We start from the raw sequence: 14,885 nt of genomic DNA, 5'->3' as shown, positions 1-14,885 counted from the left end.
TTGCATACTCTTGGGCAGCCGAAAATTGTGCTGCCTGACAGAGGCTCGCGTGTCTGCGTGTTATGTAGCATCCTTGAGAAAAGTTCAAGTTTCTATTGCGTGTATTTGGGCGCAGCTGGCTGTTCAAACTGCACAGCATCCTACTGAGCTTTCTGTTCGCCTGGTGTTTAATCTCGAGAAATCTTCCCAATTGCCGACAAAAATGGCACGAGTAAGCTAATTTTTCGATATTTGACACCAGGCCAACAGAAATCCTAGTAGGTGGCTGCTGGGTTCTGGAAATTTAGAGGCGTAGGCAGCACATACAGGGGTTTGGGGGCCAAACGCCCCCAACAAGCGATTTTAAACCCCCTTAGCCAAATTCTGACTACGCCCCTGCTCAACGCAAACTGATATGCGACCACCTACTACGCTGTATGTTCGCCTGGTGCTTCAAACCGAGAAATCTAAAATTTTGCCCGTCCAACTGGACCGATAAAAAACCCATTTTTCCATGGAAGCTCGTCAATTTATGATTTTGAAGTACCAGGCCAACAGAAAGCTGAGCAAGAAAACAGAGCTTTAAGCAAGTGTTGAGCGAACAGCTGTTTCGTTTAATGATTGACCACAAAGCTACTCCCCTGGAAGACATCCGTTAGTTTTGAACCAAGCTCTCACTAGAGATGGGGCACGCCGCTGGGATTTCGCCCGTGTCACGAATTTGCCAGCACAAGCAGGATATTGTGTTTGATTTGTATAGGGCGAAAAAAACAGGCACACGCACATCTGCAAGCAAGCTTGCTTAAAAGTATGAAACAGTACTAGATCGATAGACCACTACGTTTTTAAATTATGTTTATTTATTTAAATTTACATAACATGTACGTAAAATATATGATAGAGATAACTTACAGAATTCTTTAGATGAGAAGTGGGATGACCTTAATTACTGCTAGTCGCTACGTTCAAGAAAAAGTCTATCTCATGGCTGCACAGTCGTTCTTACTTACTAGGCGGTTAAGTTACAGTAAAACCAGCAATAACAAACATAATCTATATCCTTAACGTAAATATGAAAAGGTAATATTACATATTTCCCAAATTCTGGACAGTATTTCGTTTGGGGTGGAACATTTGAATCATTTGATTCTAGCGCATACCCTGCGGATTGCTGTTGTTGGTGTTGCTGGTGCTGCTGTTAATTTGGCGCAATCGGTTGCTGCTTTTATCAGAGTTGCGACCAGTTGCCTTTGGCACCTGCTTCTGATGCTGCTCGGAGACAAGGGAAGCCGCATTTGTATTCTCGTTGATGGGTATTAGGTGTTTTGCAGTCTGTAATCCGTTACTACTAACGGGTGTACCAAAGCCGAAGATATGGTGGCTCTGCCTCCGGAATCGGATGGTTTATTTACGTCATCATGTGTATCACCTTCTTAAAGTTAGGTGCGCTGGCAAAAGGACCCGCAGATGGACAGGCGGACGCTGTTCGAATTATATGAAGTGATGGCCGTTGGTTGTGTCGCTATTGGCAACGCTGCCTAATATTTTTCAAAAAAGATTGGAACCAACTTTTTACTTACCTTAACTGTTAAATTTTCAAAATTATTCGACCTGAAATAGCTCCCTTAAAACAATGAATTCAACAACTGTTGTATTTATATGTATATATTTCAATTAAATAATGTAACATCGCTTACTCTCACGCAAAGAACAATTTCTGTTTTAATTTGTATTTGTTTTCGCGTTCCATAATTATACGATAATTGTTATTGTAATTTGTTCGGAATAAATAATAATGTAAAGTTTACTTGCTCTTTAGGCAATCACCGCCAATGCATAATGTATAACATGTAATTGCAAGGATCTTCCGCCGTGTCAAATTAGTCACTTCTTATATATCATTTTACGTTTTATGCAAAGTATCTGTATAATTTACTCTTTTTTTTTCTTTGTGGCAGTGGTAATTCAGAGTATTATCCGTTTTAACGAATCCTCGCTAATGTCGCCCCGGAATACTCGTTCGTGTCAGTTGGTTGGACTTGGTCTTGATTCGTGGCTTAGCTTGTCCGCTGCACCTGCGGTATAGGTCTGGGGTACCGCATTAATATATCAAGATATATACATATTTATGTTTTTTATACGCTTACTTGTTTGAGTTTACATGCAATTAGTATAAAAGAGGACCAAATGAAGAAGGTTTAGCAAACGAAAACGGATAGATTAACTTTATGTTTCAATTACTTTTTCGCTTCCGTTTATGGTGGGTTTAGAGAATGACTACAAAGTTGTATATACCGGGATTCATTTTGTAAAATGACCTGGGAAACTTGTGGTACTTTTCCGTACATCTATTTCGTATTGTTTACTTTGCCTACTTCAAAGCTCTCTGCCCTTTTTCGATAAGTTTTTTTGTTAAACTTTTTCTTATTGCTTTTAATTATTAAACTTGCATATTAAGTAGGTAGCAAAATGCTGGTGGTAATATTTTTATTATTTTCGCTAATATTTTACTATTACTTTAAGATTTTTTATGTTACTTCATTCAAGTTTAATGCCGCGCTCGAAAAGGTATCAACTTAAAAGTTTTTACTGATCATAAACAGAAGGAATACTCTGAGACTTTTAATGACTGGGGATTTTCAAAATAGCCGTATATATTTCTGGTTTAATGACGATTTCTATTAAAACTCTTGTTGTTGGTTCAGTGTTGTTTCGTTTCTTTTTTTTGTTTTATGGTTTTCAGTCTTTTCAACAAATTGATTGCTTGGATTTTGTAAATTTGTTTGCTGGATTGTTCTTGTTGAGGCTGCTGTTGTTGTTGATGTTGGTGCTGTATCCGCCGCGACTGCTGCTGACAAGAGCTAAAGTTCAAACTAAACTGCACTGGCTTAACGTTTGATGGAGTATGCTCGTGATGTGTTGCACTTAGTTCTTAGGTGGGTTTCCCCTTGTTTTGGTTTTTTATTTTACGCCTACTGTAACTCGCTAAAGCCCTGAGCATTTGGTCTCCATTTACTTGTTAAGTTCGACAGAAGAAATCTTTGCCTCAATTGCATTCCTCGAAAATCGTTTGAAAAACAATTAAAAATCCCCGTAAAGCATCAAAGGGTTCTCAAAGTGGGCCGGAAATTAAGGTTACAAGGGCGTGGGCGGAAGGATCTTCGTGATTTGAAATTAAAATAAAGTTTAGGCACATTTACTACATACATAAATTCACACTTTCGTTATATATACTTAGGCGTATGCACTATCCAAACCATAATACAACTGAGCTGCCTTTGAAACTATCCGATATATCCGCCCCGGAACCTGTCGATTGCAGACTCGGTCACATTTACCTTTGCCTATCCGATTCTAATCGTATGCGTATTATTTGTTGGTGGCTTAGTTAGTTCGCTAATAATTATAAGTGTTCGATATTGTGCAATACATTTCGGTAAATTAGTTCGTTTCTGTTTCATTCATTGTTAACTAACTTTAATGCCTAATGTGTTAGCATAATTATCAATTCATTCGCCGTCGTCATTCGCCAGCTAACAGTTGGATTGGTTTTTGAGTCAGTTATTTAGTGTTTAGTTAGTTTTAGTTATTCTAAATTAAATGCATATACAATTTGTAGTACTTGGTTGCCTGTTATTAACTATTTATATTATGTAGTTGACCGGCCGTTAATTTAGGACTGTATGCATATTTCAATACGTGAATACTTGCGTTACCTCCTTCTGGCTTCTTTGGCCAGCTTCGTTTGGTTGCTTTTTTTTCTTTGCTTTAAATGTACGATATGACACAGTGATATATATCCATCCCATAGTGTATGCTTACGAATTCTAAGTACAAGTTCAAATACATATCTAACAGGATCGGGTTCAGAAAAGCAGTTTCAAGCAGTAAAACCCAGAACACGCACCATCCAAACCGCAGCCTCCAGTTACTCGGTCCACCACCAACTGACCACCTCAGATTCTTCACCAGGTCACACACCTTAGGGTTAAGCTAACTACGACTAAGAAGCCACAATAACTTGCAAAAAAACCAAAGTGTTGTCCTTCTCATGATATCCTCCACTTTTTCCGCTACTTTTATTTGGGATTTGTGAAATATGTTTCTTATTTGTAACCTTTGGTCGTTCAACGATTAAAGCTTTTGGGGTAATCAAATTAAGAGATTTAAGATCGGAAATTAAGTTAAGTTTATTAGTTATTCTTGGGTTTAAAAACAAGTCGACAGTTTTAGTAATAACATTGACGATTCTTTGGTGTGTACCACGTTAAAATCTTAAAACAGGTTGCGTAGCTCGGCGGTCCGCGAATCGCATCCAACACAAATGAATAAACCTGTCTGTGTGACTTTTTTAAAAACTACTCGCTATATGCAATAATCAACAATTCACTATATAAAAATCAATTTACTTCAACTATTTCGTAGCCTTAGATGCGGTTTATAACTCTTTGGATTAAGAATCATGTTTAACACTTTAAATGCTCTTCATCCGCATAAAATAAATCTCACAACAATTAAACGAATAATTTTCTATTTAAAATCTCAACGCTCTATCTGACACTTAAGTCGGTATTATGTATAAATCGTTCAAATAAAATAATACGAAATATTGGTTATAGATGCGCTTGCGCTAGGGATTATACAATTTCGGTAAGTTATGCAAATGTTAATTAAACTTGAGAACTCAATAAATTGTATACCTTTATTTTAATTGATTTTGTTGAGTTGCTGAAGGAAGTTGTACTAGCATGAAGACGAATGATTATGCTTTTTTTGGTAGCTAACATACATTTTAATGTTTTTTAATCTATTTTGGTGTTTCCTCTGTTTTTATATTTTCTGTCTAGCTGGTATGTAGTTATTTATTACTATACTCCTTAGCTGGCCAAATTTTAATAATACGTTAATCTAGGCTTTGTAATGCCCGTGCCTAGAAGCTAACTTCAACTGACGTTTTTTGTTTACAAGCAGTTTGGTAAAATACTTTTTAGGTATTTACAGTTCGCGTTATTCGAGGCTCATTGGAGTTTATATAGCAGTGTTCAGAATAGGCTCATTTATATGTATTTTGCAATATGATTGGGATTAAGCACAGTTGGTCGTACATTACAATAAGCTTCAAAAACATAACTGCTGTAAAATTCTACTTAATCGCAAAGTGTTCAAATTTTCATTTTGCAGTATATATGTTTAGCATTACTTTATTATATTTTTTAGTTTTTCATCGCATGTATAATTAGGTTTAGATGTTTATAAATATTTTACTGTACTGTTGTATATTAGTGTGTATATCAGACTTTGTTTCATACAAAAACTAAGCACATCGATTTTTCAATAAATTCTTGTATTTGTATTTTGCATGTATGTATCCGTGTGGTGTCTGCAAAAGTGGAGTCCGACTCGAGAGTTTTATCTGAAACGATCAGTCGCTTGATCGGCATACATAAGTTTACTCCTCTGCGCTTTGGCCTGATCATATCTGTTCTTCTGATCACATTTGCACGTGTATATAGAGTTATATATAAGAGGCGGAGATATACATTTTAGGCAAATATATTGCTTAAAAAGTCGTAAAACATAGTTTGTCATAGTCTCGTATTATACTTGAATAGATTAGAGTTGGTCACATTTACGATGTGGTTAGCTTTAGGGGAAATTTAGAAATTTTTGGAACAGCAGTTTTGCTTATAAATGGATTCCACTGCGAAATGGGAGTATGTAAAAAATAGATCATCGAAGTAATTGCATTCCATTTGTGGCGTGTGTGTGTACTGAGAAGTTTTTTGTATGTAAAAATTAAATGCGCGAGCAAAAGTTTGTCAAAGTTTTTTTCGTTATATATTTTTATTGTAACGCTTTGTCTTTGTCTGTTAACGCTGTTGTTTTTAATTTAATTTTAGTTCATTCAAAAACACTGCTCGTAAATGTTGTTGAATACGGATTTATGTTAGCTAAGTGACACTCCATTGAGGCTACAAAGGCTAAGCTTCCTTTAAGTATTTATAATTTCATAATCTGTTTGCTTAAGAGGATTGCCATTGGAGACTTTAATGACTTTAGTTGTCATCGTCAACGGTTTATGTTCGTTTATCTTTTGTATTTTGTAAATTTGTAAACTGTAAATACTTCAAAAGAACACGTTCAGCATTGTATGGCAATAATTTTCGTACTTTTTCGTTAAGTAACTACGCTTATACGCAAGCACTGCAATAAACATTGAGAACATTACTATTTACAAACTGAGAGAATGTGTAACAAATTAATAGTTTTAGCGCATTTCCATGAATATTTATAAATTATTTTCAACATATTTATTTCAATCAATTAGTGATACAAATTAAAAAGTTTTAAAAGAGGGTCCAGCCATCGATATACACATAGATTTGCAAGTGACCAGCGTATAAACGTAGTTATATACCTTTTTCCTAACCGCATTTAATACTCTTCTTCGCCCTTGCTCCTCACTTGATATCGTCGTACTCATCGCTACCGTTTTTCGAGTCGCCCGACGACTGGAAGGCCGCCATCACTGCCGCCCTATGGTGGCCCTTGTCCGCTCCTAGTTTCTCCTCCCCGTGACTAGTGCTATTGCTACTACCGCTGCCACCCCCGTTGCTGCCTGGCTTCTCGTCGAAGGCGTCGAGGAAGGGATTGGTGGCCGCGTACTGTGCCCTATAGGTGCCCAGTGTGTGGTAGTTGTTACCCCCATTGGCAAAGGGCCTGCCACTGGAGCTGGTGCTCGTGTAGAAGTCGTAGCTGTTGGTGGACCCCGTCATGGAGCTCACGCCGCTGCTGCTGGCAGTGCCCGCCCCACTGCCACTCCCACTGCCACTGCCCGAAGAATGGTAGGATGAGCTGCTGGCCGAGCCGCCAAACAGAGCGGCCCCCGTCGAGGTGGTGCCGTTCTTGGGCAGAGTGCCGTACAGATGCATGGCATTGTGGTTGCCATTGCCGTTGGTGGTGGTGAAGGGACTTGGACTGGCTGCAGAGTGGTTGTGGATGCCATTGCCATTGCCCAGGCCGCTGCTGCCGAAGAGAGCGCTGCCGTAGCTTCTGTGCTCGGAGCCTGCTCCCAAGCTCCCTGCACCCGATCCCAACCCGGATACCCCTCCCATTCCCATGCTCAACTTACTGCTACTGCTGCCAGAGTTCCTGGTGTCATTGGTGTAGGTTGTGGTGTTGGTGGCCCCGCCGGCAGAAGTGGTGCCGCCTATGTAGGTCTTGGTCTCTGTTTCCGAAGATGACGAAGAGACCAGGCTGTCGAATAGTCGCCGACCAGAGGAAACAAGCGAAGACGAGGCAGCTCCAGTCTTGCATTCCTTGCCGCTGGACAATCGCGAGGGCGACGACAACTTCTGGCTGCTTGTGTTTGTATTCGAGTCCGCAGAGCTGGAGCTGGTGGTGTACTTGCTTATGGCTCCAGTGGTGACACCTGGTTTGGTCGAGGATCCCGAGCTGGGTGTGACAAGTTGGTAGGTGCCCTTGGGCAGACCGTCCCCGCCACCGGGTGGCGAGGGCGAGTCAGGGGACTTAATCGGTGTAAACTGCACCCGTGGCTCCCGCTTCAGATACTTTGACATCAGCTGGCTGGTGGTCATGGCCTGCGATTGGGCCAGTAGGGCGTTCGTGGAGGCCGACGACTTGTAAGAGACCAGGTCATCCGAATCGTCCGAGGAGGTGGTCGGAGCGGAGGTGGCCGTTGAGCCAGCACTCAAAACCGTGGCCTGGGATGAACTGGAGCTTGATGTTGCGCTCGACTTGTTCCGCATGGCCTTGTAGTCTTCGCCGGCACAAAGACCACTGGTATTCTCCTTGCTGGGCATGTAGCTGCTGTTTCCGAAGCCGCTTTTCTTCGCATCCAAACTGGCGTACTTAGAGCCGTAGCTGGGTTCTTCGCTCACCGAACTCTTGGACAGTGCCTTGTGCGGTTCATAGAAGTCCACATTTCCTCTGCGAGCTGCTGTCCCGTTGCTTTCCTTGTCTCTATGGCTGCTTCCAAGGGATGAGGCTGCCTCCGTTTGGGTGGTGGGCGTGGTAATTTCTACAGGCGCATCCTTCTGCAGCGGCGGCTTCTTCATCACGATGGAGTAGGGGCTGGATGGTTGGTCTACAATTTTGACTTGCTTCACGGAAACAGGCGAAGCACCGCGCTTGATGGTATCCGTGCCTACAAGAGATTACACGGGCATTAGCAACGTAATCTTAATCCTCCAATAGCATACACACAAAGATTGCTCCAACTGATGGTAATTATTTTTACTTACTTTTACCTGATCCGGATCCAGAGCCCGAGCCCGTTGACGCCGAACTACTGCCGGGGGAGGGTGTGCCTGGAAGTGGCAGTGGCGATTGGTCGGGAATTGCTGAGTCCACTGAGCCCCCCAATTGATAGGGCTGCAAGAGATTAGCAAACAGAGAGGAGCAGGGGAGAACCCGCCAAGTTGGTCATATGTTTATCGGCAAGGGCTTCAAGAAGCTTTCAACAAGGAAGTTTGGGGCGCAATACGTGCTAAATTTTTGTTTCGGGTGGTGCGAAGATAATTTTAAATTTTGAAGTTGTTTTGGGTGTAGTATTACAGTGTTCATGAGTGTTTTATGTGGGTAGTCGTGCGAGACATACAACGGACACATTTAGATTTATAGACAAAAGACACTTTCACTTCGTGCGCAATGCGATTCATACTGGTGACGGCCAATTCGTTAACCAATTTGATATTGTGTTGGAATTTGGATCGGGAACATAGGATTGGGGTTGGTGATTGGTGAAGACAAACGTGAGGTGTATGACATGCAAACAAGGTAAATTTATTAGAATTCGCCTCTAAAATACTAAATATGATCGAATTAGGCCATAAATATATTTTGTTTCGAACTCAAAGGAAAAATATCCCATGGTCTTAGGAGGATTTTGTTTTAAAGGCGAGCTTTGCGCATAATAAAGTGTGCAGCTGACTAAGAGAGACCGCGATTTACGCAGTTTGTTAAACTTATAAAGATAGTCAAAAAATAAAGATGAAAATGGCATCCTAATGAGTTGACAATCGACAACTAAAAGTCATTGGGAAATACATAAGATGCTGGCAGAGTCCCCTCCCGACTTTAGACTACACTACATCAGCTGTGCTTTTGGATGATATGCAAATGAATGCGACAAGGTGTCGGGGTTTTGGGCTGTGAACTTCAAATAATGTACCCAACAAAATAATCTATTCATGGGAGGGGGTGTAACCAATTCACAGTTGAACGCAAGTATTAATGAAGATATTACAATGACAGCGACACACGAGTTTAATGAAGCATTTACATGATGTGTTCGTTAATTTGGCATGTGTTGGCATACAGAGCTGTTTAGATTTTTATACATTGGATTCGGGTGGAATAAATGTGGTAGAAAAAGTCGTTACGAGTATGTTTATTTGTTACCAGTAGTGGGCCAATCATGCTTTATACGCCGTTCAACATTTATCACATCGCTCAAATCATCATCATAACCAGCGCTTATATCGTACTGATATGTTAGAGTATATAGATAGGTATATGCATATATATGTCACAATTAAAACGTTTATCGGTCAGGGGTCACAGCAAATTATGATTTATTTTACTAAATCTGGTTTTGCATTGATATTTTTGTAAAAAGCACAAATCAAAGTGACAACATATTTTGCTTTAAATATTACTCAATAGCTCAGTAAATAAATATATTTGTAGACATCATCTTTTGCACAACGGTCAACAGGAAAAGTTAGAAGACCAAATGAAAAATGATTCTGAATTTGTGTGAAGTGTTTGTATGGGGGTGTTATGTTTCTTAATTGGTTAGGCATTTTCCCATATAAATCAGAAATTCCTACTCAAAATATGAAAAATAAAAAAATATGTTATAATAAGTTGCCCCTAATCTTTAAGATTTAGATTACGATTAATTATTTATGTAAATAAAAAAAAAGGAAATTGCACTTGTTCTTCAAAAAAATATACTATAAATAATGCCTCCTATTGATTGCCCTCATCCTAACTAACTATAGATGTTAGTAGGAGTCCGATGCGTGTTTAATGTGGATGAGATAACAGTATTCCTGGTTAAAAATTCTATTGTTTCTTATTGTTTTCGGCGTTGCCCCTGTTCTGTTGTAATGTCTGTAGTTACTTTTTGTTTACCTGTTGCACCGCTTGTTGCAAGGCTCGATGCGATTGAGCTAACTGACCCACTACTGATTGATACAGATGACTGTTGGCTGTGGCTGAGAGCTGAGGATGGCCTTGGGAGAGTATGTTGGTTACCGAAGTGGACGAGCGCAGAAGATTGCCCGCCGCCATGAGCTGCGCCTGCTGCTGCAGAAGAAGTTGCTGTCTGTCCGCTGGCAACGCACTGACTTTGCTTCCACGCTGCCCTGTTGACTCGCCGCGCCGACCTGTCTACATAGGACTCTGTATTAATCAATATTAATGTGGACGCGGTTCGGTTCGAGGTGTATCGATGGCTGAGTGGGTGAGTGGGTGAGGAGGTGACATGAGTGAGAATTTCGGCTGCCACTTAAGCACAAACTTTTCTTAAAAATTATAAATTGTGTTCAATATATTGAATTTCCTTATAATAATTGAGTATTTTTTTAATTATATTTAAATAACAAAATATTTAATGAATAAAGCTTAATGAGTGAAGGTTAATCATCTGCATTACGTTTGTAGTTAACAGAATCTATTTTACATTTAAAGAATTTTTGTTTTATTTGGATACGTCTGGGGCTTTAATATTTACTTATAATGTATAATATAACCCTAACTGAAGGTCAAAGTCGCACTGAAAGTGGCAACCGCGGAAGGTGGGTTATTGGGTTTGTGTGTATCTATGTCTGAGTGTGGGTTACATAACAGTCAACAGTGAGAACGGTTTTCGTGCCGCACTTGGGAGTAAAAAAGTGGCCGAGCGAGTGGCAGAGACCTTGAGTTGGAACTGCTGCGGATGCATCTATACATCCAAGGCAGAAACAAAATAAAGAATCAAACTCTTGCAGGTGTGGTGCCCAAATTCGGTGTGTTTGTCTTTTTGTGTCGGTGGCTCGGGGTTTTTAAGTTACTTTCGGGTGGGGGATCGGACACTGGGAGTACGTTACCTGAAGCAACGCCGGCCATATTGCTCATGCTCCCGGCGGTGGCCAGGCCGCCCATCATCGCCCCAGCCGCGTTGCTCATGTGTTGCGCCAGCTGCTGATGCTGCGCCTGCGGCTGCGGCCAGATCTGCAGCAGATACTTAAGTACCGCGATCGGCTGGGCGTGATCGATGTCAGCACCCGGCTGCGCACTCGCCGAATGCAGCATCAGCGGTGGGCCCATCACCGTGGCCAGCGCCTGGGCGGACATCTTGTTCCGCTCCGAGTTGGAAACGACCAGCGACAGATGGTCGAGCAGGAATACCAGCGTGGCCTGTAGAATTGTGTGGTATGGGTCACGATTTTCTTACCAGCATCAGCTATTCTTACCCGGTTCGCTCGCGGCAGGCAGTCGAGTATGCTAAGCATGAGTTTCGCGTTGCCCTCCGGGTCATCTGGCAGGCAAACAGCTGGAAATACAATTCAATATAATAAAGTTCTAGCTACAAATTCAGCAACATCTTCAAAGCAATTCTCACCCAAGGCATCAACCGTCATCTGGAAGAGACAGCGTGTGAACAGCGGCTCGGGCAGCTCCCTGAGGTAATCCTTGAGCACGCCGGTGATGACGTTAATGTCAGGAACATGTTCCGGGCTCAATTCCACGGCACGGCTGTTGCGCTCAAAGGCCTCGCGCAACAGTCGCTTCTTCGTGGCGGAGCCGCACAGTCGGTACAACCCGATTATATCGAGCCCCCGGCGCTCCACCTCCTCCACGCAGCGTCTCAAAACGATGGGAACCGGTGCACATCCGGGAGCGTTCTTGGACTCCCTGTTGACCACGGTTTCTAAGTCGGCGCCGAAGAGCGTGGGATAGCCAGCCCGCAAGCTGGGCAGACCCCTCCTCTTGTAGAGCGCCAGGGGATCAGTGTGACGCATGCGAATGTATATAGTGCCCCTGGGCTCAACCTTCAGAGCCAACTGGTGAAGGGGAGACTGCCGGAGGATTGACGACAACGAAATGGCTCCTCGATAGCACAGCTTGTGCCGGTGCTGCGGATCCCAGGAGTAGACCAGTACATCCAACTGCTTGTTGCCCACCAAATCCAGCTCGAACGACTCGTCCCAGTCGAACTGCAAGTCCCCAGATCGCACCACTGTCCGGGCTTTGTGCACTCGATCGCACTCGATGACGCAATAAAGATCTCTGGTTTGGGATGGAGGCGCCGCTCCTCCCGCTCCCTCAGGAGCCGTCCTTAGGCCGCGACCTGCGAGCAAGTGAATCCACAACATTCCGGAGATCCCTCCAATGTCCACAATGGGCTTGTCAAGCTTGTACTTGGCGAACTCCGCCGGATTGATGTCAATCTGGCGGTGAGGGCGTGGCAACGTAGCACTTGGCGTTGGTGCCGGACTCTGGTGACCTCCTGTGCTCAGAATGCTTCCGCTGGGACTGGCAGGACCGGCGGATAATTCCAACAGCTGCCGCATGCGTCGTATGCTGGGCGATCGAATGGATCCCGCTCCGCCAATGTGCTGCGAGGACATGGAACGCACTGGCAATGCAGATATGGGCCGTGTAAGGCCCATGTTCCGATCGAGAGTGCCGGTGCCCAGAATGTGGGTTCTGCTGGAGTAAATGCTCTCCGTCTGGGGGAAAAAATTCGCATGACATCGTTCTATTAAATCTGTAAAATATACTTACATTTCTTAGAGCGTCATGGATGTTCTCGGCACTGCAAGAGAATCGCTGGGCCCGCGGCTGGGCAAACATATCCCGCGTCATGCGCATCTGTTCCGCGATTGCAGAGCTGCTGGGTGCCCTTCTCAGCCAGGCGCGGTACTCGTCTGCCGTGAATATCGACGGGCTGGCGGTAATTCGCTGCCGCAGGTCCCTGCCTCTTCGCACATCAAACTCGGGTGCCGAGGTGTTTCCATCGTTTTCGTCTGCCAAGCGATCTCCCATCCTGGAACGAATGCCCTGCAGCCTCACTCCGGGTCGCTCCCTGGGCAACGAATTAAACTTATTGAGATCCGCGGCTCCGGCCAGCAGGGCAGCTGCTGCAGCGGCACCCACTCCGCCTCCTGCTCCCCCCGCACCCCTTGGCATGCTGCCAATGGCGGGTCTGTTGTAGTAGTAGTAACTGGGCCGGGGTCCAATCGTGGCCTCCGTGTCGCTGGAATAGTCTAAATTCGGTCGCGAGCGACGGGTCAGCGATTGAGCCCCGCCAGCTGGGGGTCCGTACTTAGATACCCCTGATCTCTGCTGGTCGTAGCGACCATATCGGCCGAGAGTGCCACCCACTCCCACTGCCATTGGAGCTCCTCCAGCTGTGCCTGGCTTTAAACTCGATCGCAAAAGGGAGTGCCGTCCCAGAGAGTTAGAATAGTCGGCATATTCAACGCGCGGTAAGTGCTGATCCGAACCAGATCGCGGGAATCTGGCGTGTTGTTGGGCGAGGCTTACGTTTCCAGTGCCCGTGGACATTCTTCTTGATGGCCCCACAGGCGGACCACCTGGCTGTCCGGGATAGAAGGCATGCACCTTCTCCGCCAGACTCTCCAGCGTGCCGGCGTTCTGATAGTAAGCATGTGAGGGTGCAAAGGCGTGACCCTTTGTGGGTTGCTCCGTTATCACCGAAGACGGGGGCGGTGGTGGCTTGTAGCCCCAGTTCGGGGGTTCACCAATGGCTCCTCCACCTCCGCCACGAGTATTGTAGTACATATCCAGTTGCTCCGACTGCGGACTGTAGTTGTTGAGGCCCAGACCCAAGCGAGATCGTGATTCCGTCATTTCGCGGCCATCTCCTGGAAAACAAGAAGAAATGCACACGATTAGCCTGGCGAACACGGCGCCCATTTCAAACTACCTGTACGTCTTTCACGTGATGAGCGCGGCCTCGGCATCCGGTCCGTCTCGTCCAGATCCTCGTCCCGCAGATCCCGCTTGATCACCACAACCGGTGGCGGTTTTTGCTCCGGCCGGGAGAGCGTCGGCGGTCCGGGGGATCCCGTGCCCCGGTTGCCACGTCGCTGACGTATCGCCAGCACGAGACGGCGAGGAATTGACATAATGATGACCACATCGTCCAGGGACATGTGGGTCACGTCCACCAGATTCACTGCCAGGATTTCATCGCCCACCTGAAAGTAAAGAGAGCAAATGATGGAAGAGGCATAGTAAAGATTTATCCAGTGAAAACTCACCCTCAAGCAGCCACTGTTATACACTGCCGACTCCAGCGCAATTCGCGAGATGAACACGCCGTCGGTACGATCCGCCCCGTTGCCCTCGCGGATGTACAAACCCAGCGTCTGGCCCGGTCGCTTGACAATTTCAACCAGCTGCACTGTGTGCCGCCCGTCCGCCTTGCTCATCAGCTTGTGGGCAGCATCCACCGCCTGCTTGCTGCCCATGCTGCGCGGCTCCAGGACGCGCACGATCATCTCCCCACGGCGCTCCACCGCCTCCAGGGCTGCCGCCGTGTTGGGGTCGTGGTCATTTTCGACGGCCTCTATCTGGCGGAAGATCTCCGAGCTGATGCCGCTGACCTTGCGGAAGTCGCCCTGCAGCATCACCGGGTCCTTGACCCCCGCGGCGTTCGACATACTGCCGCTCTGGCCGCGATGGTTGCCGTGATGCTGCTGCTGGTTGCCATGATGCTGCTGCTGGTTGGCATGGTGCTGCTGGTTGCTCAGCGAGGAAAGCTGGCTGGCGGGCAGCGGGCCGGGCGGAGCGCGTCCCGGGCTGGCAGTGACATCAGGAACTGATCTTCCATTCTCCTGCAACCAAATTGGGAAATTGGTTTTGGT

The 14,885-nt window shown here is 45.0% G+C and overlaps 1 protein-coding gene across 16 annotated transcripts in view; it reads right to left on the bottom strand.

Annotated features, from left to right (window-relative positions):
- Positions 1-1,628: 1,628 nt before the first annotated feature.
- Positions 1,629-14,885, bottom strand: part of LOC108143117 (rho GTPase-activating protein 100F) — a 48,226-nt gene continuing 34,969 nt past the window's right edge. For 5 of the 16 annotated variants that reach the window (XM_041708943.1, XM_017267344.2, XM_017267345.2 and 2 more), the window contains exons 3-11: positions 14,280-14,855; positions 13,940-14,216; positions 12,778-13,880; positions 11,612-12,722; positions 11,463-11,542; positions 11,097-11,406; positions 10,141-10,394; positions 8,244-8,373; positions 1,629-8,146 (exon numbers count right to left, since the gene is read on the bottom strand). In XM_041708943.1, the coding sequence (XP_041564877.1) occupies positions 6,441-8,146; positions 8,244-8,373; positions 10,141-10,394; positions 11,097-11,406; positions 11,463-11,542; positions 11,612-12,722; positions 12,778-13,880; positions 13,940-14,216; positions 14,280-14,855 (5,547 nt within the window). In that variant the 3' untranslated portion in view covers positions 1,629-6,440. Of the gene's footprint in view, positions 8,147-8,243; positions 8,374-10,140; positions 10,399-11,096; positions 11,407-11,462; positions 11,543-11,611; positions 12,723-12,777; positions 13,881-13,939; positions 14,217-14,279; positions 14,856-14,885 lie in introns of all 16 variants that reach the window. The other 11 variants (XM_041708944.1, XM_017267350.2, XM_041708945.1 and 8 more) reach the window with 9 other exon arrangements.

This window comes from Drosophila elegans, unplaced genomic scaffold (genome assembly GCF_018152505.1).
Source record: "Drosophila elegans isolate 14027-0461.03 unplaced genomic scaffold, ASM1815250v1 contig_468, whole genome shotgun sequence".
Taxonomy (NCBI): Eukaryota; Metazoa; Arthropoda; class Insecta; order Diptera; family Drosophilidae; genus Drosophila; species Drosophila elegans.
Note: the sequence above shows the minus strand (reverse complement) of the source record. Positions and strands in the feature narration are given on the sequence as shown.